General features: G+C 42.4%; 1 protein-coding gene and 2 long non-coding RNA genes across 4 annotated transcripts in view; all 3 read left to right on the top strand.

The window, feature by feature from the left end:
* Positions 1 to 878, top strand: part of IGF1R (insulin like growth factor 1 receptor) — a 205644-nt gene extending 204766 nt beyond the window's left edge. For both annotated transcript variants that reach the window (XM_081337568.1, XM_081337569.1), the window contains exon 21: positions 142 to 878. In XM_081337568.1, the coding sequence (XP_081193694.1) occupies positions 142 to 508 (367 nt within the window). In that variant the 3' untranslated portion in view covers positions 509 to 878. The remainder of the gene's footprint in view (positions 1 to 141) is intronic.
* A 3114-nt stretch (positions 879 to 3992) lies between these two features.
* On the top strand, positions 3993 to 9898 carry LOC308673650. The gene is made up of 2 exons (XR_014027706.1): positions 3993 to 7780; positions 7937 to 9898. It is a non-coding gene; the product is annotated as an uncharacterized lncRNA (long non-coding RNA).
* Positions 9899 to 18218: 8320 nt separating this feature from the next.
* On the top strand, positions 18219 to 24006 carry LOC308673691. The gene is made up of 4 exons (XR_014027721.1): positions 18219 to 18258; positions 20174 to 20286; positions 22664 to 22880; positions 23646 to 24006. It is a non-coding gene; the product is annotated as an uncharacterized lncRNA (long non-coding RNA).
* Positions 24007 to 25839: the final 1833 nt, after the last annotated feature.

Consider the following 25839-nt stretch of genomic DNA (forward strand, 5'->3'; position numbering starts at 1 on the left):
GACGCTGCGCCCTATTTTTGCCTGCTGTCTCCTCAAAGGCCGCCTCCTAAGTGTCAGGGAGCCAACTGTTTTGTGTGCTGGCCAGGAGCTAAACCCAAGTCCTCCTCCAACACAAGTGTGTCTTCTGTCTTCTCTTCCCAGCTTCGAACTGATGCGCATGTGCTGGCAGTACAACCCCAAGATGAGACCTTCTTTCCTGGAGATCATCGGCAGCATCAAGGATGAGTTGGAGCCGGCCTTCAAAGAGGTCTCCTTCTTCTACAGCGATGAGAACAAGCCTCCCGACACGGAAGAACTAGACTTGGAGACGGAGAACATGGAGAGCATTCCTTTAGACCCTTCCTCGGCCCTCCAGCCTTCGGATAAACACTCAGGACACAAAGCCGAGAACGGCCCAGGCGTGGTTGTCCTCCGGGCCAGCTTTGAGGAGAGGCAGTCCTACGCTCACATGAATGGGGGACGCAAGAACGAACGAGCCTTGCCTTTACCCCAGTCTTCAGCCTGCTGACCTTGAGAAACAGGTGGTTTTTTTTGGGGGGGGGATTTTTTTTTATTTTTATTTTTTGCAAATGCAGAAATAAGGGGTTGAGCTGGGAGGGAACGAGAGAGCAAGACAAGCAAGCGAGAAAATTAACAATATATTCAAAAGCCGACTTGTACCTCAGTGGATCTTCAAGAACTGTCATAACTGCACACAGGAGAATCCTCTCTTCAATTAGAAGTCGAAATAACTTTTTATTTTTCCTTTTTTTGGGGGGGTTTCAATATGCAAGCAGGAGATCGTTTCGTGCAACAGAACTCTGTACGCGGGGCACAGTCAGCCTTCTAAAAACTTTTAATATTAACACTTAATAGCAACCGGAAGAAAAAAAAACAAACACAAAAAACTTGAGAATCTGATGTGTGTCTCCCTCTCCTCTCCTTTCTTTCTGCTTCGTAAATGGGAAACACGTCTCGTGTGAAGTTCGACTTGACACTTTTTTTGTTTCTTAAAAATCACACGGAAGGAAAAGGACAGGCCAACACAGCTCTCTCCTGCTTCCTTTGCGAGCGCCTGCCTGGCACTGTAGGTTGTTACAAAGAAAGACAGAAAGAAAGGGGGGAAAAAAAAGACTGGATTTTTTTTTTTTTACTACGATTCCTTAAACTTTCTAGGATCTCATGAAAGACGGAAGGGTCATACTTTTTCCAGCGCTGCCAAATTTGCCAAAAAAAAAAAAAAAAAGAGAGAGAGAGAGAACTTTCTTTTAGGGTTATTCCTTGTTTTTTTTCCTTTCTTTTTTTTTTCAATTACACACTCCATTGAAACAAAATACAGACCAATACACTCCCCTATCTATCGTACACTGGCATTTTAACAAAAAATATTATTTTTTTGACTGGACGAAAGAAAAACTTGTTCTCTCTCTTTAAAAAAAAAATCCCCCCAAAAAAATCCGAAAACCCATGGTTGAGAACCTAAGGGATGGGGTTGAATTAGCAAACACCCCAACACCCACCCCCCACACACACACACACATACACCCGTTCGTTCTGGATACAACTGGCATTGATGACCGGCGCAAAAGGGTGATGCTTCTTGTGCAGAAATTCAACACAGCCCTCCAGAATGGAAATGCAGACAGACAAAACAGGAAGCGTTGCCATGAGTTGTTTCTTCTGGTCTTTTGGCAGGCTTTGCAGCGGGGAAAAATTAAATGAAAAAAAAAAGAGAGAAAAACTTAAGAGAAACACTAAAATGGGAGAAGAATGGCAGTTAAACAGATTCAGGCCTTCAACTCTTCAAGGACCTTTCCCCCCCCCCTCTGTTATTAAGACTTCAAGGGGTCTTGCAGTTCTATGTTAGACCATGGCTCATTTGCATACACATTTGTCTTTTTGTGTCACTTTTATAACTTTTTTACAGTTCAGATACTCATCTATATGTCTGTACAGAAAAAAAAGCTGCTATTTTTTTGTTCTTTATCTTTGTGGATTTAATCTATGAAAAAGAAAAAAAATCTTCAGGTCAACCCTCTTCCCCCCCCCCCTCCATCCCGTCCTTCCATTTCCGATGAATTTCTTCCCTCACGCTTTCTACTATATAAAGTTGGACCTTTCCACACCTTCATCCTGCTGCCTCTTTTCCCGAACCGCCGTACCTGGAAACACAATTTGCCATCGATGGTTTAACACCTTTGAAAGATTTTCCTGGTTTTGTGTTTTTTTTTTCTTTCTATCTCTCCTCTTCTGTCTTCTCCTTTTGCTTTTTGTTCTTTTTTTGTTGTTTTTTTGTTTTGCTTATATATTTATGACCATCAGCACACTTTGTCGGGTGGACAGGGGAAAAGTACGTTGCCAATCGAAGTTCATGCCCAGTATGTATTGCCCTCTTAAACTTGGTGCATACGGTGCCCAGGTCTGTTACATTGCGAGGTAGGATGGAGACTCAGGTCACGAAGAAAGAGAAAGTTAACTATTTAATGCAAGGGTGGGCAGCTGCTGTAATTTTATGACCTGTGGACTTCCACTCCCAGAATTCCTGGCTCATTCTTGGCTGGCTCAGGATTTCTGGGAGTTGAAGTCCATAGGTCATAACATTGCCATAGTTGCCAACCCTTGATTTACAACAGGGGTCTTCAAACTTGGCCCTTTTGTGACTTGTGGACTTCAACTCCCAGAATTCCACAAGTCATAAAAGAGCTAAGTTTGAAGACCCCTGTTTTAGCATATTCTTCTGCTGTTAGCAGTGTGGCATTGCCTCACCCTCCTTCTTGTTGGCCCTTTCAGGCAAACCACCACACACCCTGAAGTACATCAGATGTAGGTGAACAGTTGAGTGTAGCCTTGTCTTTCCAGCCATCAACCTTTCCATCTTCGGAACAACATGCCTTTCATGCTCTGCCAATGGTGATTTTGCAAGGTCACTCAAACGTCCTCTGATTTCCGGGTGGCTTTGGCCACTGCTGTGTCCCCAAAAGAGGAAATAGTGGATGGATAGAAGTTTTGGAGAGGTGATAAAGGCGAAACCGAATTAAGGTGTTGCACAGGTTGGTTGAAAAAGAGGAGAGCCCAAGTGGTTTTTGATGCTGGCTTAATCCAACTGTAGTCCAACGTGGAAATTCTGGGTTAGCACTGATTAAACCAAAATAAATAAATAAATAAATAAAATATCTGGCAGCAGATGAAGGTTTATTCTGGGTTGGAAATATTGGGGGTTTTGTGTTTTGAGTAAGAACAAAGAATTCAACTATAAACTGCTAGATTGTGACTGGAGATAAAAGTTACGTTTGTAGTGCTTTCTTTTCTTTTTTGCTTGTGTAGCTTCAGTCCCAACCATCTTTTCACCTCCCCGTAGTTAACTATTTCCCCTTTTTCGAGGAGGAAAAAAAAAGCGAAAGAAAAAGAAAAAAAATGTATTCTATGTAGGATTCTTTTTATTTATTTTTTTTTGTGCTGAGTTTAAATCACTGTAGAAGTGCCCCATAGTACATTTTAAATACTGAAATAAGGGTTTGGTTTTGTTTTTCTGAGTTATGACGGGACAGCTTTTATTTCGTTTTCAAGCATTTTATCTACCTCACTCTTTTTTTTGTGTGTATATATATAAAAATATACATCTCACATTTTCTCAGCAGCCGACAATATACTGTTGAATACTGGCAACCTCATTTGTTATACAAACCACACATCATGCAGGTTTTAGAGAAGGAGGTCACTGCTGAACACACACACACAAAAAGATCCCTTGGAGAAAAAAGTTGTTGCTGCTTTTATATTCACAAATGCTTTTATCTCTGTGGTGTGTTGTGGATTGAAAGCAGTTTTCACTTGGTTTTGAGTAAAAATGAAAAGCTGCTGTCCGTCTAGTTCAGGGGTAGGCAACCTCGGCTCTTTTATGACTCATGGACTTCAACTCCCAGAATTCCTGAGCCAGCTTGGCTGGCTCAGGAATTCTGGGAGTTGAAGTCCATGAGTCATAAAAGAGCCGAGGTTGCCTACCCCTGGTCTAGTTAAAAAGAAAAGGCAGGTGAAAACCCAAGGGTACCATCCGGTGGTGCCAAAACAGGTTATCTGCCGGGATGAAGTAGGGTTTTAAAAACAGGGAGTGTTAACAGGTCCGAATCACATGTAGAATGTGGATATGGAGAAGGAGGTCGAATCCTTTTGAAGTTCTCCAGGTGCCTCCAAACTCTGAAAGATGTTGGAACCAAGTGACATATCTACCTAAACACGAAGTACAGCTTTATTTCTCTGGCAGATCAGTGAAATAGGGTTCTTAAAACCCAAGTTAAGTGTAGGATTGGAAAAAAGAAAGAGCTGCTTGTATGTGGCAGGAACACAAAGATAAGATTTGCGCTTGTAGCTGAAAAAGTGTTGATAGTTTGGATTGTTTTCCTGAACCTCCAAACGATGTTTTGCAGTTGTGAAAACTTGTCAGGTGACGGGGTCCTGGCTTACCTGATCTGCCAGTCAGGCGGCAGTTCTCCATCCTGGCCACCGTTCCTATCCACACAGCTTGTAATTGTCTTCCCCAGTTTGGAGCTGTGTTGAATCTGGACTCTCAGTCTGAATTTGGGGGCGTGCATCTGGAGACTCCAGGTGGAAGGATGACTTGCTTGCTGCATCTGAATTATGTCATGCTCAACTGCATGATACAAAACTTAAAGTTGTGTTAATAATATCCAGCGGTTGGCCTCTAGAGAGATGGAAGGCATCCAAGGCCATGCTTGATTCTAAAATGGGTTTTGGTAAGGAGCAGATGCCTGTTATCCTGGCTATTCTTTGCTTGATGTCTTTCCGTTCTTTCAGGTGATTTTTTATTTTTATTTTTATTTTGTGATTTCAGTGATGGCCTCTCCTCTCTTGCACACACTAATCTCCTGTTTAGATCTTCAGATCTTTCATCTGGGTTTAAGAGGATTCCCCCCCCAAAACTGTCCATGTTGTTACTTTTAGTTCTACGTATGTGGCTTAAAATATTAGGAGAGAAAACTAACATTGTAATGCCCATCAAGACATACATTTCGTAAGCATTCAGAAGCAAGGCAGTCGTGTGATTAAACAAGTAGGCATATGTAACAGGTGAGATCACCTCAATTCTACCATAGTGTTCTGCATTCATATTTTTTAAATACCCATGATGGTTTCCACAGATGTTGTTCTTGACATTGGAATCTTTTTGTGTGTGGCCCCTATGACATTATCTGCCTGTCTTCCCCCCCTCCCTAATACAGTCTTTCTGTTGATAGTGAACCCATATTGTCTATGCATGTCAAAGAAATTGTGTTGGCTTTATGTTGGGCACAAGGGTGCAATTTTCTGCAGGGTTTGTGAGAGATGGAAAGTTTATTTTACTTCCGGATGGGTTTGGATTGAAACCTCAAGTCACTGGATGTCATGATCATGCATAGAACTGAATTGGCTTCGCCGAGGAGATCAGAAAGTTGGACCGTTTTTTCCATTCATTCACGAAAGTCTGACAGTAGCTTTCCTAAGTCCAACCAAGGGTCCATCTTTTTTAAGTTCTTCATTCGAACTATGCCCCCTCACCCCAGATCTCCCGGCACTTGGATGTAACAGCGTTTTCCATTTTGCAATGTACAAGCAACGCTCACTGCGACTCCTGGTGTGCAGTGCTTAGCTTGAATGGCCAGGCTGATGATGCAGGAAATTGTAGTCCAACACGACTGAAGGAGGAGCTTCCCAGGTTTAAGCCATTGGTTCTCTGTAAACGACTTTTCATAGCAGGACCCAATCCAGGGGCCTGGATGTGTTTTTAGTCGATTGCATTGGGTGACCTTGAGATCTTGCATTATGAGGAGAAGATGTATGTGCCTCCTTCCACCATATTCTCTACAGCATCCGTATTAAGTCAATTCAAGACTGGGTCTGACTCTTCACTTCTCATCAGCTCTGTTGGCAAGGATTGCCCATTTTTACACCTTTGCATATAATAATACTCTGGAGATAGGGCAGAGGGTAACCACTTGTTCTCCTGGCTAGGGATTATGGGAGCTAAGTCTAAAATCAGAAGATTTTGGAAGGCTGGTTTAGAGAGTACCACGTTTGCAATTTTACTTTCAGTCCCTTTTCCTTTTCAATTATCAATAGCTTGGTAGTTGCCTTCCAGTCATCCTGTAAAAGGATGAACATGTGTGTTGTTTCCAGAGCCTTTGCATGGATGCTACCCAGTGATGTTTGTTAAATTTTAATGGCCCTGCATTTAAAAAACACAAGGATTCAGCTTTAATTTTTGAGGTGGCCTTTCCTTTAAAGAATGGTCTGAGTCCCTTGATGTGCAGAATGCGTTTTTGGCTTCAGAGCAAGGACTGCTCTATCAAAATGGAACCGCTATCCGCTGTTGATTTAACTTTTGATGTCGGTATGACACACAAAGCAGAGCACCCGAGAAGACTGGTTTCCAGTTTAGCTTCCTCCTTGGCATATGGCGGCTTCTTCCCAGAAGGGTCTCCCATAAAGTTAAGATTTAAGTTTGTTGGCACTGACGTGCCTGTTTGATGCTATAAAATCCAGTTGATCCCAGGACTGGCTGTGAAGTGGAAGTGCTGCTTAGATCTCTGGGAAATGCTGAGCGTTGTTTAGTACAATCTGTTAGGTGTATGAATGACACTCCTGTTGTCGGTATAATGTTTGATATAGTTATATTTTTTAAACAAAATTCCATTCCAGTAGTTGGTAACATTTCATTGTGACTTTTGTTTTAAGTTTGTCAAAGATGTTTTCCCGTGCTCTGTTCAGGTATTCATAATGCATCTTCTGGCAAGGGGGGGAGGGGTCAGCAACTTTTTCAGGCACCGTAACCACCCCCTTCCCATTTATTTTTTTTAAATAGACTTGACGTTGCCCAAATCCCGTATAATCAAGAGTTTGAAAAAAGGTGAACTATTTAATTTTTGTTTGTTTGTTTGCTTTTAAAAAAAACATACATTCTTGTTTTACATGAAGAGGTGCCATGTTGGTGGCCCCAGCTCTGGTTTAATCCTGGCTACGCTTTAACTTCTTTCTCAATGGGGAAGGTCTGAAGGAAAAGTCTGACCTCTCTTGGCTGATTGTGGAGAATGGTTACATTCCTCTCCCATCCCAGGGAGATTGGGAAATTGGCAAGAATGCAGCCCCCCCCCTTCCCTGTTCCGTGGCTAGGATTTTTTGGGAACACCTGAGTAGGGCTAAGGATTCGGTCCACCGCAATGCGATTCATCTCTCGGCTCGTTCAGGGCGAGCTTTCTTTTTCTGGAGGTGCTGAAGATACAGAACGTGTCGCAGGTTTTGCTCAACAAATTTGAGTCCTGTTTGAAGGACCGACCGGTTGGTTCCAAGCTGAAACACTTTTAACATGTCTTCGAGTAGGCTTTAAGAACCACCAGGTTGATCCAAAATTGAAGGAAGACACCAATTATGGGGCTGGCCTGCAGAACACAGGTTGACTGAAGTTGAGTGTGCTGACAAGTATGAGAACATACGTGGTCAGGAATCCTAACGAATTTGCAACTGGTGAGGCTGAAGTCTAGTGCTGGAGTTCTAGATGTTCCGTAGACATCTAGTTCTGGAGCATTTCTGCTGTGGAATCAAAATAACACTAAGCAGAACTTCATACAGGCTGCTGCTGCTTATTCTAACACATTGACCCCTGAGCCAAATGTCCACGTAGATCTGGAGCAACCACGTTTGCAGGTTTCTCTTAAGCATCTTAAGGGAAGGTAACTTCCGTTGGAGTCTAGGGGGCAAATGCCTTCCGGGACAAGAGTCGGCTGCATCCATGTATTGGAGAATTTGAAAGGTATAGAATATCACGAGTAGGCAACCTTGGCTCTTTTATGACTGGTGGACTTCCAACTCCCAGAATTCCTGAGCCAGCATGGCTCAGCTTGGAAGCCTCTCCCTTTCCCCTCAGCGTGGCTGGGAGTTGAAGTCCACCAGTCATAAAAGAGCCAAGGTTGCCTACCCCTGGGATTGATCATGGCCATCTGGCCATAATTGTTACGCAGGCTCCAGGCAGTTTTGTTGCACGCATACGTGGGTTGCGTGTGTGTAATTGTCATCTTTGAATTCTGTATCCTTTCTATCCGCGCTACCGATCCATTAGCATTTTCATTGGGGCTGTTCAAGTCCAGTAGATTACGGGTAGTCAGTTGACAAAAGATCTGGTTTACAGAAACTAATGACATATTTCACTACATTTTGCAAGACTATAGAGTAGTTTTTATATTTAAAAACAAAACAAAACACCATTTGTAGTTTTTAAACGCTAATGATAATTTAAGGGCACTTTTCAGTGTGCGTGTTTCCCCCCCCCCTGTTTTTTTTCTTTTTCAGGATACCGATGTTATTAATTACCTTTACAGTATGCCAAAAATAAGAGAAACCTGTAATCCCTTCTAAACCACAGCTCACACATTGCCCTGTGTGCAAACCCGGTGCCCAGATTGTGTTCTGTATCTCCAGTAACCCAGCCTTCCAAAGAGCTCTGGATAGATGGGATCATCAGTTAATCATTTCACATTTATTGTGTAAGGCACAGGCTGAGAATAACCTTGCTGGTTAAGAAAACAGAACAAGCATTAAGCACCCTCTAGCACAGGGCTCTTCAAACTTGGGCCTTTCATGACTAGTGGACTTCAACTCCCAGAATTCCTCAGCCAGCATGCGGGAGTTGAATTCTGGGAGTTGAAGTCCACTAGTCATGAAAGGCCCAAGTTTGAAGAGCCCTGGTGTATGGAGACAATATAGCAACAGTACACTTACTGCCTAGTTCAGGGGTCTTCAAACTTGGCCCTTTTATGACCTGTGGACTTCAACTCCCAGAATTCCTCAGCCAGGCATGCTGGCTGGGGAATTCTGGGAGTTGAAGTCCACAAGTCATGAAAGGCCAAGTTTGAAGACCCCTGCTCTAGCATTTATCTTGGAGTTACACTGATAGGGAAATTAGAAGCATGGCCTTCCGAGGGAAGGTGTTTGGGACGGTATTCTGCTTGGGTGATTGCTTTATGGCTACTTGGGTGGAAGGACCTGAAAGCCTGGTCAGTGACGTGAAGAAAATGTCACTTCTAACATTAATCACTGCATGGAAAGAGAATTTTACTTTGACCCATTTCCCCCCCCCCCATTCTGTGAAAAAGAAAAAGGTGACTTAGGAGAGTGCACAGCTTATGTACATATTTAACAACTTGGAAGCTTTCTTTGAAAAGACCATTTTCTTTTAAAGGTCCCTATTTATTATAATTATTTAAACAAAAATACTAAAGACAATATCTAATTTTTATCTCAGAAGCAAGGCTCCCTCTGCCTAAATGATTTTGAGTGATTATTGTTCGTTTTTTTTTTTTTAATGAATTTTCTGTTTTCTAAACCAGTGAGGTTTGAATAGAAAGGATTGGCCAGAGATCTATCTCTGGGACAATAAAATACAATATAAGTATAAATAAGTAAAGAAATAAACGCTAAAAACAATACCCTTCCCCTCCCCCCGACACACACACACATACACACACACACAAAACGACTCGAAAGGAACTGAATGCATTTACAAATAGATTTTCCAACTTACCTTGTTTAAAATATAAACTTTTTTAAAAAATAAAAAAAACCCGAATAAAATAACATACCAATTTATTACAGGAAGACTTGCTGTGTATAAATTATTCCTAAAGAAATTCCTGTGTTTATATTAAAATGAATCAGTAGATGATGGAAAAAAGATCAATGTTTTTGTATATTCTGTTGTAAGAATTTATTCCTGTTGCGATATACTCTGGATTCTTTACATTATGAAAAAAAAAGAACTTTTGTCTATTTTGAATGGCTGATGCTGACGCTCCTTTAGTTTCTCTTACTCTGCTTTTTTCTAGTAGTTACAGTACTACATGATTAAGTTAAATAAAAATGGATTCTGTATGTATTTGCGACTGTTGTGTTTTCTTGTTCGTTGTGCAAAGAAAACTACTGGTAGTCCTCGACTGAACGGCCATAATCGAACCCAAAATTTCTGTTGCTAAGTGAGATATTTGTTAAGCGAGATTTGGCCCATTTTACAATTTTTCTTGTTAAATGAATCACTGAAGATGTTGTTAGTTAACACAGTCATTAAGTGAATCTGGCTTCCCCATTGACATTGCTTGTCAGAAGGTCACAAAAGGGGATCACATGATCCCGGGACACTGCAACAGTCATAACTACGAGTCAGTTGCCAAGTGTCTGAATTTTGATCACATGACCCTGGGGATGCTGAAATAGTCATAAGTGAAAAAATGGTCACCAGCCACTTTTTTCAGTGCCGTTGTAACTTAGAACGGTCGCTAAATGAATGTTGTAAATCAAGGACTACCTGTATAAAAAGTTTCATCCAAAAGTTTTCTTACCTCGTGTTGGGCCAATCTTTGGTCTTTGGAATACACAGTAATTAATTTCCTGAAATTCAATATTTCCCTTTATGCTCATGGGTTTCCCACAGAGCTATTTAAAATTTTAGTACTCTACCATAGGAAAGGATTATTTAAATTAGTGTTTCTCAGTCTTGGCAACTTTTGAGAGATGAGGATTTCAACTCCCAGAATTCTCCAGACAGAATTCTGGGAGTTGAAGTCAACCCATTTTAAAGTTGCCAAGTTTGAGAAGCATTGATTTAAATCCAACCCAAGCCACTAAGAACATCCATTGCAGCCATAACTTTCCATTGTTGCACAGCAGAATTTTCTTACATTTCACCTGGGAAGTTTAAATCCGTCCACATGTATGCACTCCGTGGGAAACTGCAATGCAATTGTATGTTTTCAGAGTTTGTTTTCAATGATGCTAACAGAAAATTATTTCTTTAAACCCTCTTTTCCTCTTTGAATCCTTTCAGTGGATACCTTGCTTTGTTTTGTTTTGTCAAAACTATCTACGTCTTGACATTATTTGCTTCATTGCTTTGCATCAGAAGTCGCAAAACTGCCAGCAGTTTGGGCATTGTGCCAACATTACACGTAGTCCTCGATTTATATAACAATTTGTTTAGTGACCGTTCAAAGTTGCAATGGCACCGAAAAAGGTGATTTTCACACTTAAAACCATTGCGGCATCCCCATGGTCATGTAATCAAAATTCAGACACTTGGCAACTGACTCGTATTTATGACGGTTGCAGTGTCCCAGGCATCAGGTCATTCCCCCTTTTGCGACCTTCTGACAAGCGAATGGGGAAAACAGATTCACTTAACAGCTGTGTTGCTAATTTTAACAAATGTCTCACTTAGCAACAGAAATGTTGAACTCCGTTGTGGTTGTAAGTTGAGGACTGCCTGCACTGTATGCAAACATTTGGAAATACAATGAAATGCCTACAGTGGAAGACTGGATTGCAAAATTAACTGAACCGGTAGAAATGGCAAAAATTGACCAGTTTGGGCAGAGAAAAGATGAACACTTTTTTGAAAGACTGGAAACCTGATACGGATATTTCTGTAGACGGAAGGAAAAAAAACACATTGATATTTTAAGGTTTGGGGGATTAAAAATGAGTCAAAGAGTTTGGGGGAAAAATTAAGATCTATTACTTGATAGAACGGTGAGAGGCACAATTACATTCCCCCCCTTAATTTCTTTTTGATTTCTTATTTTCTATCTTGTTTGTTCTGTATATTTTAGTACATTGTAAATTTGTGTGTGTTTGTGTAGAAAACAGTCTTGGCAGCACAGCCCTCCAGATGTTGATGCAGCCCTCCAGATGTTGAAGACAGCAGTGTTTCTCAGCAGGGGCAAAGGTGGTTGAGAGATCCTCAATGATGCAATTCAGTAACACCACGACCGTGGAAGCTTTCTTCTTAATATTATAATAATATATAAATGAAAATAAAGATAGCATAGAAATGGAAAGGGAAAGAAAGACGTGAAAGGTATAGGACAGGGGTAGGCAACCTTGGCTCTTTTAGGACTCGTGGACTTCAACTCCCAGAATTCCTGAGCCGGCATGGCTCAGTATGGAAACCTCTCCTTTTCTCCTCAGCATGGCTGGCTCAGGAATTCTGGGAGTTGGAAGTCCACGAGTCCTAAAAGAGCCAAGGTTGCCTACCCCTGGTATAGGAGAAAGGGGAAATAATAATAATAATAATAAAAGCATTGACATCCAACTGTTTTTTGGCACTGTAAAATACAAAATAGAAGTGCAGCCTCAGCTTTTTATTTTAACGACTTAACAGTATATATATTAAGTTGGTTTCTATAACAAACCAGTCTAACCAGTAAAACCCGGTCACTATTTCATTTGTTTTTCCTGTCTCGAGCACAAAATACAGAAGTGATTGCCCAGTAGAAACAAAACTGGATAATATTCTTCAACTACGGGAGTCAATTTTGCCATCTTGATCAACACCCATCGACATATCCTTCCATTTCTGCACACTGTATAAATATCTTGCTGCAGAGCTTGGAAGCTTCTTCATCCACGTTTAAACTAATGAACTGAAGCTCAGGAAAACTTTTGGCAAATACTGTGGATTGGTGTGTTTTTTTTTTGTTTAAGCAATGATATTATGATTCTGATGATTGAGGCCATTTAGCTACCTGGCAGCTGCTATGGCAGTTTCAGATAGTTTTCAAGAGTAGCCAGAAGTAAAATCTGCTGTAGTGCCTGTCAGTGTGATGTGACTGAAGTTGCAGGAAGCATTTAAACGAGGAGAGAACTTGTCATCTTCCAAAGATGGCCAAATCAGAGCTCCGACATCCCAGATGGTTTCAATCCTTGCAAGGTGATGCAGGCAAGATGTCAGCTGCAGTTTGGCAGCAGGTTTGGGAAAGAGCAGCAACAAAGAGACTGGAAAAGGCTGGGTTATTCCAGAAAGTGAACACTAAGGAGCCATTGCTCTTGATCTCACATGTACGGATCCAGACTTCAAGAAGTGGCTACATACCAGATGGAAATGACAACAGGCAAAGCCAATTCACTGGAAATAAATAACAGAATAACAGTTGGAAGGGAACTTGGAGGTCTTCTAGTCCAGCTCAAGCAGGAGACCTTATATGATTCCAGACAAGTGGATGTCCAGTCTCTTCTTAAAAACCTCCAGTGATGGAGCGCCCACAACTTCTGGAGGCAAGCTGTTCCACTGGTTAATTGTTCTCACTGGACGTTTCTCCTTAGTTCTAGGTTGTTTCTCTCCTTGATTAGTTTCCATCCATGGCTTCTTGTCCTGCATTCAGGCGCTTTGGAGAATAGCCTGACCCCCCTCCCTTTTCCTTGTACCAGCCCCTCAAATATTAGAACATTGCTATCATGTCACACCGGGCTTTCTTCTCTCTAGACCAGTTTCTTGTCTTGCCTTCTGGTGCTTTGGAGAATAAGTTGGTTCTCTTCTCTGTGACAGCCCCTCAAATATTGGAACACTGCTATTATGTACCCCCTCGTCCTTCTCTTCATTAAACTAGACATACGCAATTCCTGCAACCATTCTTTATATGTTTTAGCCTCCAGTCCCCTAATCATCTTTGTTGCTCTTCTCTGCACTCTTTCCAGAGTTTCAACATCTTTTTTTTATGCTGTGGTGACCAAAACTGGATGCAGTATTCCAAGTGTAATCTTACTAAGGCTTTATAAAGCAGTACTAATACTTCATTTGAGAAGTGATGGAGAAAGGGGAAAAACACACTTTTATCTTCCTAAACTCAAAAGTTCCCAGGAATGGCACCTGTATCCATAAAACAGACATCTTCTGCTTTATGGCAAATCTAAAATGAAATAATAAAATCCAACTCAGTTGTCTTTATGTCTAAGACAGGACAAGACCTCACAGCTTTAACCTGAGTTTCTAACCTGGTGCCTGAACCACTACATCAAGATGGCACTTACTTAATATATCCCTATTTAATAACCTAAAACGACCAATAAAATCAGAGGGCACACAAGTAATTCCAAGAAGTTCAGAGACACACAAGCCATTTTTGCCATCAAGTGGGAATGGGGGGGGGGACATGCAAAGCCACGCAGTTTGGCATGGGGAGTGATAGAGAGGATGTTTTCCCTGTTACGGATGTGTGAATGGGACCAAGTAAATTCCTGAGTAAATTGCTATAATCTCCTCAGCAGTAACATTGATTAGCTCAGCTCAAGAACTGTTTGATCCAAAGAAGCAAGCCATTCTTGCTGGCAAAGTAAACACATTAGAACATGGCCAGCTGTGTTTTTTCTGGGGCATTAAAAGTGCAATTGACAATCCATGCCATCCTTCAGAATAAATAAGTATTTTATTTTCTTTCCTAGAAACTACTCAGAGCCTGTTGAGTGAGTGGCTGGGTTTTCTGCTTCTCTGCAAGAAATCAAGGATAAAGACTAATGGCGATAGCATGATAGTATTGAGGATCTCCAAGGTCCCTTCCGATCATGTTATTCTGTTCCTTCTGCCAATTTCCAAAGCTGCATGAAAATAAAAGCTGCAATGTTTAATGAAACACCCAGGATGTGGTTGAAATTTATTTTTTTTACCAACCCAAAGAATGCATTGTTCGGATATAATATACAAATGGATCAGTGGAAAATATGGAGAAGAAAAGATTGAGATTTAGACAGGCAAGCAGACAGACAGATATTCTCCCCCAGTGAAAACAAGAGGGGGGGGCAAAGGCCACCCTGTTAGAACTGGATCACGCAACACAGGATACACATCAAGTTGTGAGCTGTTTTTTTAAAATATGTCACCTGCAAGAGTCATAAGAAGAGGGATGTGCTATCTAGAGAAGTCACTTCATCTGAAGAAGTCACGTATTGGAGTCTTCAAGCCAACACAGAGATCAAACTGGCTAAAAAAACACCAGGTGTTAAAATGAAAAAGGGAGCAAAGACTTTGTCCCAAGGAAGTGGGGAAAAAAAACAAACATCCAAAGCAAGAACATTTCTAAGAAACAGGAGTGTGCCTGCAATGGAGACGGCTGTACCTACCACTTCCACTTCAATAATATTCCATATTACCATTAGTTGCAATTTTCCCTTGCCCTCTGATGTTATTGGTTGTTTTATATTATTAAATAGAAGAGAATCAACCTACAACAAAGAAGCAATTTCCTGACAGTGAGAACAATAAACCAGTGGAATAGGTTGCCTTCAAAAGTTGTGGCTGTTCCATCACTGGAGGCTTTTAAGAAGAGACTGGACTGCCATTTATCCACAATGGTATAGAGCAGGGGTCTTCAAACTTGGCCCTTTTATGACTTGTGGACTTCAACTCCCAGAATTCCTCAGCCAGCATGCCTGGCTGAGGAATTCTGGGAGTTGAAGTCCACAAGTCATAAAAGGGCCAAGTTTGAAGACCCCTGGTATAGAGTCTCCTACTTGAGCAGGGGGTTGGACTAAAAGACCTCCAAACCCCCTTTCAATGGTTATTTAATCAATCAATCAATCAATCAGAATAGAACGGGAAGGGACCTTGGAGGTCTTCTAGTCCAACCCCCTGCTCAAGTAGGAGACCCTATGCCACTTCAGAGAAGTGGCTGTCCAGTCTCTTCTTAAAAGCCTCCAGTGATGGAGTGCCCACAACATCTGGAAGGAAGCAGTTCCATTGGTTTATTGTTCTCGCTGTTAGGAAGTTTCTCCTGAATTCCAGGTTGCTTCTCTCCTTCATTAGTTTCCAGCCATTGTTACTTGCCTTGCCTTCTGGTGCTTTGGGAAATAAATTGACACCCCCCCCTCCTGTTTGTGACAGCTCCTCAAATACTGCAATACCGCTATCATGTCACCCACCGGTCCTTCTTTTCTCCAGACTAGCCATATCCAAATCCTGCAACCGTTCTTCATGTGTTTCAGTCTCCAGGCCTTTAATCATCTTAGTTGCCCTTCTCTGCACTTTTTCCAAAGTCTCAACATCTTTTTTTGTAGTGTGGTGACCAAAAGTGGATGTGGTATTCCAGATGTGGCCTTAGTAAGGCTTTATAAAGCGGTACTAATGCTTTGTGTGATCTTGATTCTATGCCTGTGTTTATTCCACCCAGGATTGTATTCGCTTGTTTGGTCTTGGGAGATAGGAGGGAGAACCACAGACTGGATAGCCATCCTGCAGCCATGGAAGGAAGAGAGGGGCGGGAAGCAACTCAGAAGGAACTGTCTCTTGTTTTCTGGAAAGTTCAGGGGGTCCTCGTTTAGTGATCCCTTGTTCAGTGATGGTTCGAACTTCCAATAGTGCTGAATGAATGATACATATGACTGCTCCTTGTATTACAGGTAGTCCTTGATTTATGACCACAATTGACCCCCAAATTTCTGTTGCGAAGCGAGACGTTTGTTAAGTGAGCTTTGCCCCATTTTATGAATTTTCTTCTCAACAGTTGTTAAGTGAATCACTACAATGGTTAAGCTAGTCAACAGGGTTGTTAAGAGAATCTGCTTTCCCCGTTGACTTTTTTTTTTTAATCCCATTTATATCCCGCCCTTCTCCGAAGACTCAGGGCGGCTTACACTCTAAGAAGCACAAATCAATGTGCTTAGCAATTAGCTTTGCCCATCAGAAGGTGGCAAAAGGGGATCGCGTGACCCTGGGACATGGTGTTCTGTACCAGCCTGCTACCGGCCCTGCAGAAAAGGCAGGGACAACCCCTTTACAAACGGCAAGAGGCTGGAATTACGCCTGCCAAATTTATAGCTACAAAAACAAACAAGACACGAACCAAGAAACAGGAGCTTTAAGAAACAGGAACTATCCAAGTGGTTGCCTTCAGCAAACCAGCCCTCCCACACATTCCCCTTAAATACAGTTCAGGGCGTGGCCTCTCTGTGCCTCCTTCCGAGGTGCCCCATTGCCTTCCTCTGTTTACTCCTGATTGACTGCCTCCTGCGTCGGGCGTCCTTGAACAGGGCCAGCTGTGGGTCATCTTCATCCACGCTGTCAGGCTCACACAGCTGGGTCTCCGTGGTGACCAAGTGGGAGGGGCCTGGCTGAGGGCTCTCATCAGCAAGATCTTCAACCCCCTCAGCAAGGTCTTCAACACCCCCCTCCTCCTCCTCTGAGTTGTCCGACCCAACTGCCGAACCCACAGGCTGACCCTGAATCACAACACACGGCGACCGTCAACAATACATTCCTGTTGACAAGGATCTAAATTTGGATCATATGACTATGGAGATGACCCAACGGGTATAGGTCAGATCCAGTGAAGAGACTATCAGGAAACGTCGGCTACCCTCATAGGCTATGCAGGGAAGTGGAAAATAATTCCAGGTGGTCCTTGACTTACAACAGTTCACTGGACTCAACTGCAGTCGTAAGTCGAGGACTATCTGTACATCTTTGTGACTCTCCACAGCCATACTCTATCCTGACAGAGTAGCCAAGTACTTGTCTTCCAGACGGTGTGCTGGCTGCTTATTAAAGAACTGGGTGACTAGCTAATGGAACAGTTAGAAAGCATCCTTTTTATTAGGATAATGGATATCAGATATCCGGTAACTCACTTTGGGAAATACCCAAGGGCACCAGGTTACTTGAGGAGCCCTTTCATCTTTCCTCCGCCCATATCCATAATATCACTTTTTACAAAATATTGACTACATCCCTCTTTTTTTTCCCTTTTCTCTTTCCTTTCTTCAGCAAGCATAGTTAACAGCCAGAAGAATATTCTGTGATATTCTTGCAAATCTTAACGGATTCTTCAAAGTTTAATCATATGTGAGTATAATACAGAGAATTGTAGGAATCAAAAGTATCCAGAAACTGGGAAAAAAATTGCAAGGAGACAGGACAACCTTTACTGATCACCGCAAAATAAAAAAAGATGTTGAGTCTCTGGAAAAACTGAAAAGCAATAGGAATGATTAGGGGATTGAAGGCTAAATTATATGAAGAATGGTTGGAGGAACTGAGTAAGTCTAGTTTAATGAAAAGAAGGTCTAGGGGTCACATCATAGCCGTCTTTCAATATTTGAGGGGCTGCCACAGAGAAGAGGGAGCCAACCTATTTTCCAAAGCGTCAGAAGGAAGGACAAGAAACAATGGCGGGAAAGTAATCAAGGAGAGAACCAACCTAGAACGAAGGAGAAATTTCCTGACGGTGAGGACAATTAACCAGTGGAATGGCTTCCCTCCAGAAATTGTGGGTGCTCCATCACTGGAGGCTTTTAAGAAGAGATTGTACAGCCATTTGTCTGGAATGGTATAGGGTCTCCTGCTCAAGCAGGGGCGGTTGGACTAGAAGACCTCCAAAATCTTTTCTTTTTTTTCCCCCGCAAGAAGTTGGAAGGTCTGACTGAACTTGTTTTAGTCCCCCTGCCGCAGGAGAGAAACGCACCAGAGCTGGAAAGCAGGTTAGTGAAGATTTTTATTTTTTTGCTTTCGGGAAGAGAGGGGAGCTGGCTGGTGGCGCACCAAACTCTCCAACAGTGCCAGGAGGAGAAGTGGCAGAAAACGGGGCTGCCATCTCCAGAATGGAGAAGGAAGACGTGGGGCGATGCAGGGCAGCAAGCAAGTGCTCATTTCTGCACTGCATCGCTGCGCAGAGCCACTCCGCTCCCCGTTCTCCACTCTCTCCAGTGGCGGCGATGGAGGCTTGCACTGCCCGGTCACGGCGCAAGTCACGGGAATTGGTGGAGGCAGCTGCTGCCGCTGGGCAGGTGATCTGTGGGGTGAAGTGCAAAGAAAGCCCCTCCAGTGGCGCACAGTGGCAGTGGAGCCTTTCGCCATCACACACCCCCATCTCCAAAACAGCGGAGGGGTACTGGGCCTACCCCGCTCATCCTCCATAGCATGGCAGTCCGGCTTGGGAGGGGAGTGAAAGGGAAGGTTGCCAAGTAAGGTAAGGGGGGCTCAAGGAAGTGGGAGCGGGGCGCATGAGGCAGCTCCACCCCTCCCCCACCTGCCTCGCCTCATTGTGGCAGCAGTGGCACAATGTGCCACGTGGCCTCCTGCCCCTTTGCAACAGCCAGGTGGGATGGAGCGGGTGGGGTCCTAACTAGGGCTTATTTTGGGAGTAAGACTTATATTGGGTCCATCCTCAAAAATCAGGGCAGGTCTTAGGGGTGGGGCTTATTTTCAAGGAAAGACACTAGATGTGAATAATCACTTCTAAAGAGAAAATACTGAGTCCTATTTGAGTAATTCAGGACCACTGTGCCACAGATATATGGCTTATTTCTAATTGTTTCAAAACTGTTTGGTTTGGTGGTAGCAGAGCCTCAGATACACGCATACAGTCCATACAGAGAGTGGTAAGAACAGCAGATTATACGAAGCTCGCTTCCCCTTATTCACGATACTCCTTATAAGCGCTTACATATGCCTAGAGCTTGAAGCATTGTTATAGACCCCACACACCCACTTCAGGGTCTGTTCCTGTTGCTCCCCTCTGGGAGGAGGTTTCAAAGTATTTATAGCCAGTCTACTGGATTCTGTAACAGCTTTGTAAATTTGCAGGTTTCATTTTTTTCACTATGTATATGTATACATTTGAACTACAGTAGACTGTGATGTTTCTCTGTGTCATATGTGTGTGTGTGTGGGGAGTAATATGCATAATGGTATCTTTTTGAGATCTGAATGCAATGCAATTTCATTTTAATGTATGCTGATAACTGTACATTTAAAGTGACAATAAAGTTTCTATTCTATTCTATTCTATTCTATTCTATTTTCTATATTCTGTTCTGTATTTCTATTCTATTCTATTTTCTATATTCTGTTCTGTATTTCTATTCTATTTTCTATGGTCTGTATTTCTTTTCTTTTCTATTCTGTTCTGTTCAATTTTCTATATTCTGTAATTCTATTCTATTCTATTCTATTCTATTCTATTCTATTCTATTCTATTCTATTCTATTCTATTCTATTCTATTCTATTCTATTCTATTCTATTCTATTCTATTCTATTCTATTCTATTCTATTCTATTCTATTCCATTCCATTCCATTCTATTCCATTCCATTCCATTCCATTCCATTCCATTCCATATTTTCTATTCTACTCCACTTCACTCCACTCGACTCCATTCCATATATTCTATTCTATTGTATTCTATTGTATTCTATTGTATTCTATTCTATTCTATTCTATTCTATTCTATTCTATTCTATTCTATTCTATTCTATTCTATTCCTATTTCTTATTCTATTCTATTCTATTCTATTCTATTCTATTCTATTCTATTCTATTCTATTCTATTCTATTCTATTCTATTCTATTCTATTCTATTCTATTCTATTCTATTCTATTCTATTCTATTGTCAGGAGCTAAGAAGTCATTCTGGGTTTGAGAAGATAGAAGGCAGAAGGAGTTAAATGGCCAGGATTCCAGAGATGTCCATAATTAAAATGATCTCACTTCATATGAAACCAGCCTGGTAGGTAAAGTGTTTTTTTCCTGACCAATAACGGAAAGGACATTTGGAACAGATGGTTAAAGGATATAATACCAGCAGCTATCATCAGCTGTGCTACCATGGGTGACAGAGAGGACTGTTGCTGTGAAGAGCTGAAAGGTTAATTTGAGAATCTGAGTTAAATCGGATTGATTTCGAATCTTCATGGGGAAAAAAAATTGTCTTCTTCTAGCCACTACAGATAGTCCTCGACTTACAACAGTTCGTTTAGTGACCTTTCAAACTTGCAATGGCACTGGAAAAAGTGAGTTATGACCATTCTTCACAGTTACGACCTTTGCAGCCTCCCCCCCCCCCATGGTCACATGATCAAAATTCAGATGCTTCGTTCTCTATTTATGACGGCCGCAGCGTCCCGGGGTCACGTGATCCTTTTTGCGACCTTCTGACAAGCAAAGTCAATGGGGGAGCCAGATTCACTTAACAGCCGTGTCACTAACAGCGATTCACTTAACAACTGTGGCAAGAAAAGTCGTTAAATGGGGGGGCGGGCAAGACCCACTTAACAAATGTCTCAATTAGCAACGGAATTTTTGGGCTCAAGTGCGGTCGTAAGTTGGGGACTACCTTTCTGCTTTTTTGCCCAAACCTTGCGCTCAAAGCTTCTAGCAAAGAGGCTATTTCCAAATGGAAAATAACTCACCTGCTGAGAAAACCAGATGCCATCTCCCTGGGATTTTAAAACACAGCATGCGGGCTCCCTTTTACAGTATCTTATTCGCCTAGTGCTTCTGAAAGCATCTGTTGACATAGGGGTTTTTTGCCCTAAGTCTATTGCCCCAAGGTTGAAGGACTTGTTATCTTTTTTTTTTTAAAAAAACTACCTAGCAATCTTGCCTTCCAGCTCAGGGTCCAAAGGGGATAGCAATTTCATGTCAACTTTCAACTTTTTCATTTCGCAAGCATGAGATTTTACAAAAATCGATGAGTTAAGAGAGAGGGCGCTATCACACCAATACCAGAATGAATGAATATGCATACACCTGTATTATATTTATATATATTTATATTTATTAAATTTTTATACCGCCCTTCTCCCGAAGGACTCAGGGCGGTGTACAGGGCAATAAATATCAAAATATACATACAAAAGTTAAAAAGAATTAAATAATTATGCCCAATATAAAACAATGATTAAAACAATGTTAAAACCAAATCCAAACCCCAACCCCATCAGACCAGGCCGGATTGTTCAAATAAATAAGTTTTTAGATCGCGTTGGAAGGAGCGAAGGTCGGGGGCCGTCCGGAGCTCAACCGGCAAGCGGTTCCATAGGTCTGGCGCGCCCACAGTATTATTTGTAGAATGAGGAATAACAGAATTATTGAGTAATAACAGGAGAAATGGCTGTCCAGTCTTTTCTTAAACGCCTCGGTCATGAAGCACCCATAGCGTCTGGAGGCAAGGCGTTCCACTGGTTGATTGTTTTCACTGTCAGGAAAATTTCCCTTAGTTCCAGGTTGCTTCTCTCCTTGAAATGCATCTAAAAGAGAAAAGGGAAAAAAAAGTTTCTTCCCCAGGAAAAAGCAGTGATTGTAAGTAAAACGGCTGGATTTTTCCAGGAAAAATGGGAGAAGCAGCCGAAGGAGAAAGGGGAACAGCTGAGGGGATACTGAAATTAACTGGATTTGCTTAAGGACCGCATGATTCACTTAACAACTGCGACGGTTTACTTAAGAACTGTGGCAAACTCAGTTAATAACTGCCCTGCTTAGCAGCAGAAATTTTGGACTCACTTGTGGTGTCTACAGGTAGTCCTCGACTTACAATCACAATTGAGCCAACGTTTATGTTGCTAAGTGAGAAATCTGTTAAGTGAGCTTTTGCCCCATTTTACAAGCTTTCTCGCCACCGTTGTTAAGTGAATCTCTGCAGTTGATCAGTTAGTAACCCGGTTGTTAAGTGAATCTGGCTTCTTCATTGGTTTTGCTTGCCAGAAGGTCGCAAAAGGGGATCACATGACTTTCGGTCATAAGTATGAACCGGTTGCCAAGCATTTGAATTTTGATCACACGATCATGGCGATGCTTCAGTGGTCGTAACTGTTAGAAATGGTCTTAAAGTCACTTTTTTCAGTGCCGTTGTAACTTTATACAGTGACTAAATGAACTGTTGTAAATTGAGGACTATCTGTATTCACACACACACACACACACACACACACACACACACACACGTATATACTTGCATATATATACATCTACGTGTACCTGAAGCACCGCGAGTGGTTGTGTCTTCCTATAATACTAAGGATTTTTGCAACCCCTGCTGACAGAAATAAAGGGATCTGCGCAACCCATACGGTGTTTCCAAAAAGGATTACCTCTTTCCCCCACAGAGGCCCTGATGCAAAAAAGAAGGTGGATGGGAAAGACAGCCAGTGGAACAGAAGTAACTTGGCAGACATCAAAGTATCCTGAGACAAAAAGACAATTGATTTTCTGGGATGATCTGATTAATAGACCTTTGCCTGCTGCGACTGAATGATTACAAGCTGTACCACTTGCATTTAATTGCTGTTTTACAACTTCCCACTAAATGCCGTTCTTTGCAAGGTACATGGTTTTTATCATGCATATTTGCCAGCTGAGATAACATGGGGGGTGGGGGGGCGCTGGTTGGCAACTTCAAGGGGCAGATTAACTAACGGAGACCTGGTTGAGGTAAACAAGGACTGTTTTTTCCCCCCTTCACCTACTTCATCATTACAGTAATTATCAGTTACTTGATCTCAGTGAGAAACGAAAGTAAGAGGAAGTAAGAGGCAAAAATAAGGTCCTGAACCTTAACAGAGTTAGGCTGTTTTAGTTTTTATCAAATGCAGATGGCTTTATTTCACTTTCTAGCTCTTCAGCTGCTATGATGAATAATACTGATTGCTTAGGATTTTCAGAGAATAACTGAGTTGTAGGTCTTCTACCTAAGGGACGCGGTGGCTCAGTGGGTTAGGACGCTGAGCTTGTCGATCAGAAGGTCGGCAGTTTGGCGGATCGAATCCCGAGTGCCGCGTAACAGAGTGAGCACCTGTTACTCGTCCCAGCTTCTGCCAACCTAGCAGTTCGAAAGCACGTAAAAAGGCAAGTAGAAAAATAGGGACCACTATGGTGGGAAGGTAACAGCGTTCCGTGCGCCTTTGGCGTCTAGTCATGCCGGCCACATGACCACGGAGACGTCCTGAGACAAGCGCTGGCTCTTTGGCTTTGAAACGGAGATGAGCACCGGCCCCTAGAGTCGGAAACGACTAGCACGCATGTGCGGGGGAACCTTTACCTTTATTATTGTCTTGTCTTGCAAAAGATAGATGAATAAAATAATAATAGGAATGCAGGTTTTCTAATCCATTCAGGAAGACTTGGACAATCTATTCATGAACAAAACGCCTCCAGCCACAAAAGGCTGGAGTTGATGGGATTAACAATTTACATGCCCGCCCCTGGTCTTCCCAGTTGCAATGTACGGCTGTGAAAGCTGGACCATAAGAAAGGCTGAGAGCCAAAGAATTGAGGCCTTTGAACTATGGTGCTGGAGAAGATCAAACCGGTCAGTCCTAGAGGAGATCAACCCTGACTGCTCTTTAGAAGGCCAGATCCTGAAGCTGAAACTCAAATACTTTGGCCACCTAATGAGAAGGAAGGACTCACTGGAGAAGAGCCTAATGCTGGGAAAGGTTGAGGGCAAGAGAAGAAGGGGACAACAGAGAAGGAGGTGGCTGGATGGAGTCACTGAAGCAGTAGGCGTGAGCTTAAAGGGACTCCAGAAGATGGTAGAGGACAGGAAGGCCTGGAGGAACGTTGTCCATGGGGTTGTGATGGGTCGGACACGACTTCACAACTAACAACAACAACAATGCCTGCCCCCACCAAATTCTAAGGACAGGACATGACCTTTAGGACATAATAGGATTTTCCCACCACCATTAGAATGGCAAAAGACACAAGGCTCATTACATTGCACAACCTCTTGGAGCATCTCAATCTAAGCCCTATAAAGATCCATCCAATAACTCAGCCATTTTGTCAGCTGTCCCAGAACTACATGCTGTTGTTCGTTCTGCTCATCTTCAATAAACAGACCTTCTTTCCAAAGCAGCCTCCATTTATTCCCGGCTTGGAACTGGACCTGATTTTTTCTTTAAACACTAACTTAACTGCAGTGATTCACTTAACAATGGTGGCAAGAAAGGTCGTAAAATGGGTCAAAACTCGCTTAACGACTGTCTTGCTTAGCAGTTGAGATTTTGGGATTAATTACAGCCATAGATCAAGGACTACCTGTACATTTTTCTAGGTTGGATTTTAGTCCCTTTAGTACAGGGGTGTCAAACTCGCAACGTCTCGTGACATGTCGTGACGTATCACGACTTTTTTTCCCCATTGCTGGCGGGCGCAGTTTCAGTATGATGATGATGCATCCGGCCCGTGGGCCGGCAGTTTGACACCCTTGCTTTAGTAGTTAAGAACTGGGTGGGGGGCCATTTTATCTACCTTCCTCTATGTGAGTCTGGAGCAGTTCCACTCTCTGACTGACCTATTGTGCAGCATTGGTTTTTGAGGAAAAGCGTAATATAAATCTAACAAAGATTTTCAGTACAAACTTGCCCCTAGGATGTAAGAAACCTCATGTCTGTCCCTGGGATGGGCTTTCTATAGCAACTTGAATTGCAATCTTGTAATCTAATTGCTAACTTAAGGTCGACCTTAGGGGGCAATGGAAGCTAAAACATAGGAAGAATAGTTGCAGGAACTGGGAATATCCTGTTTGGGGAAAAGAAGGACCAGGAGTGATATGACAGCAGTCTTCCAATATTTGAAGGACTTCCACAAAGAGGAGGAGGGGGCGGTCAACCTGTTCTCCAAAGCACCTGAAGGCAGGACAAGAAGCAAAGGATGAAAACTAAGGAGAGAACCAATCTAGAAAATAGGAGAATTTTTTTTGACAGTGAGAACAATTAACCAGTGGACCTGCTTCCTTCCAGAAGTTGTGGGTGCTCCAACACAGGAAGTTTTTAAGAAGAGATTGGACTGCCACTTCTCTGAAATGGTATATGCCAGGGGTAGGCAACCTTGGCTCTTTTATGACTCGTGGACCTCAACTCCCAGAATTCCTGAGCCAGCCATGCTGAGGGGAAAGGGAGAGGTTTCCAAGCTGAGCCATGGCTGGCTCAGGAATTCTGGGAGTTGAAGTCCACGAGTCATAAAAGAGCCAAGGTTGCCTACCCCTGGTATAGGCTCTCCTACCAGAGCAGGGGTTTGGACTAGAAGACCTCCAAGGACCCTTCCAACTCTTGTTATTCTCTTTTTCTGCTTGCAGAACGATTGTTATTTGCTTTATATTCTTCAACCTGCATCTTAATATCTCCAGGAAAGTTATCAAATTGCTTACAGCTGCTGTTGCTTGCCACAGGAAAATACTACCTTAATTTCAGGGTTTTATAACTATGTAAAATGTGTTCTGCTTTTTATGTGGTTTGATAGTCTGTTCTCATATGCGGTCATTGACTTCAATAAAGTTATA

Source organism: Vipera berus, assembly GCF_964194415.1.
Source record: "Vipera berus genome assembly, chromosome: 12".
Classification (NCBI taxonomy): domain Eukaryota; kingdom Metazoa; phylum Chordata; class Lepidosauria; order Squamata; family Viperidae; genus Vipera; species Vipera berus.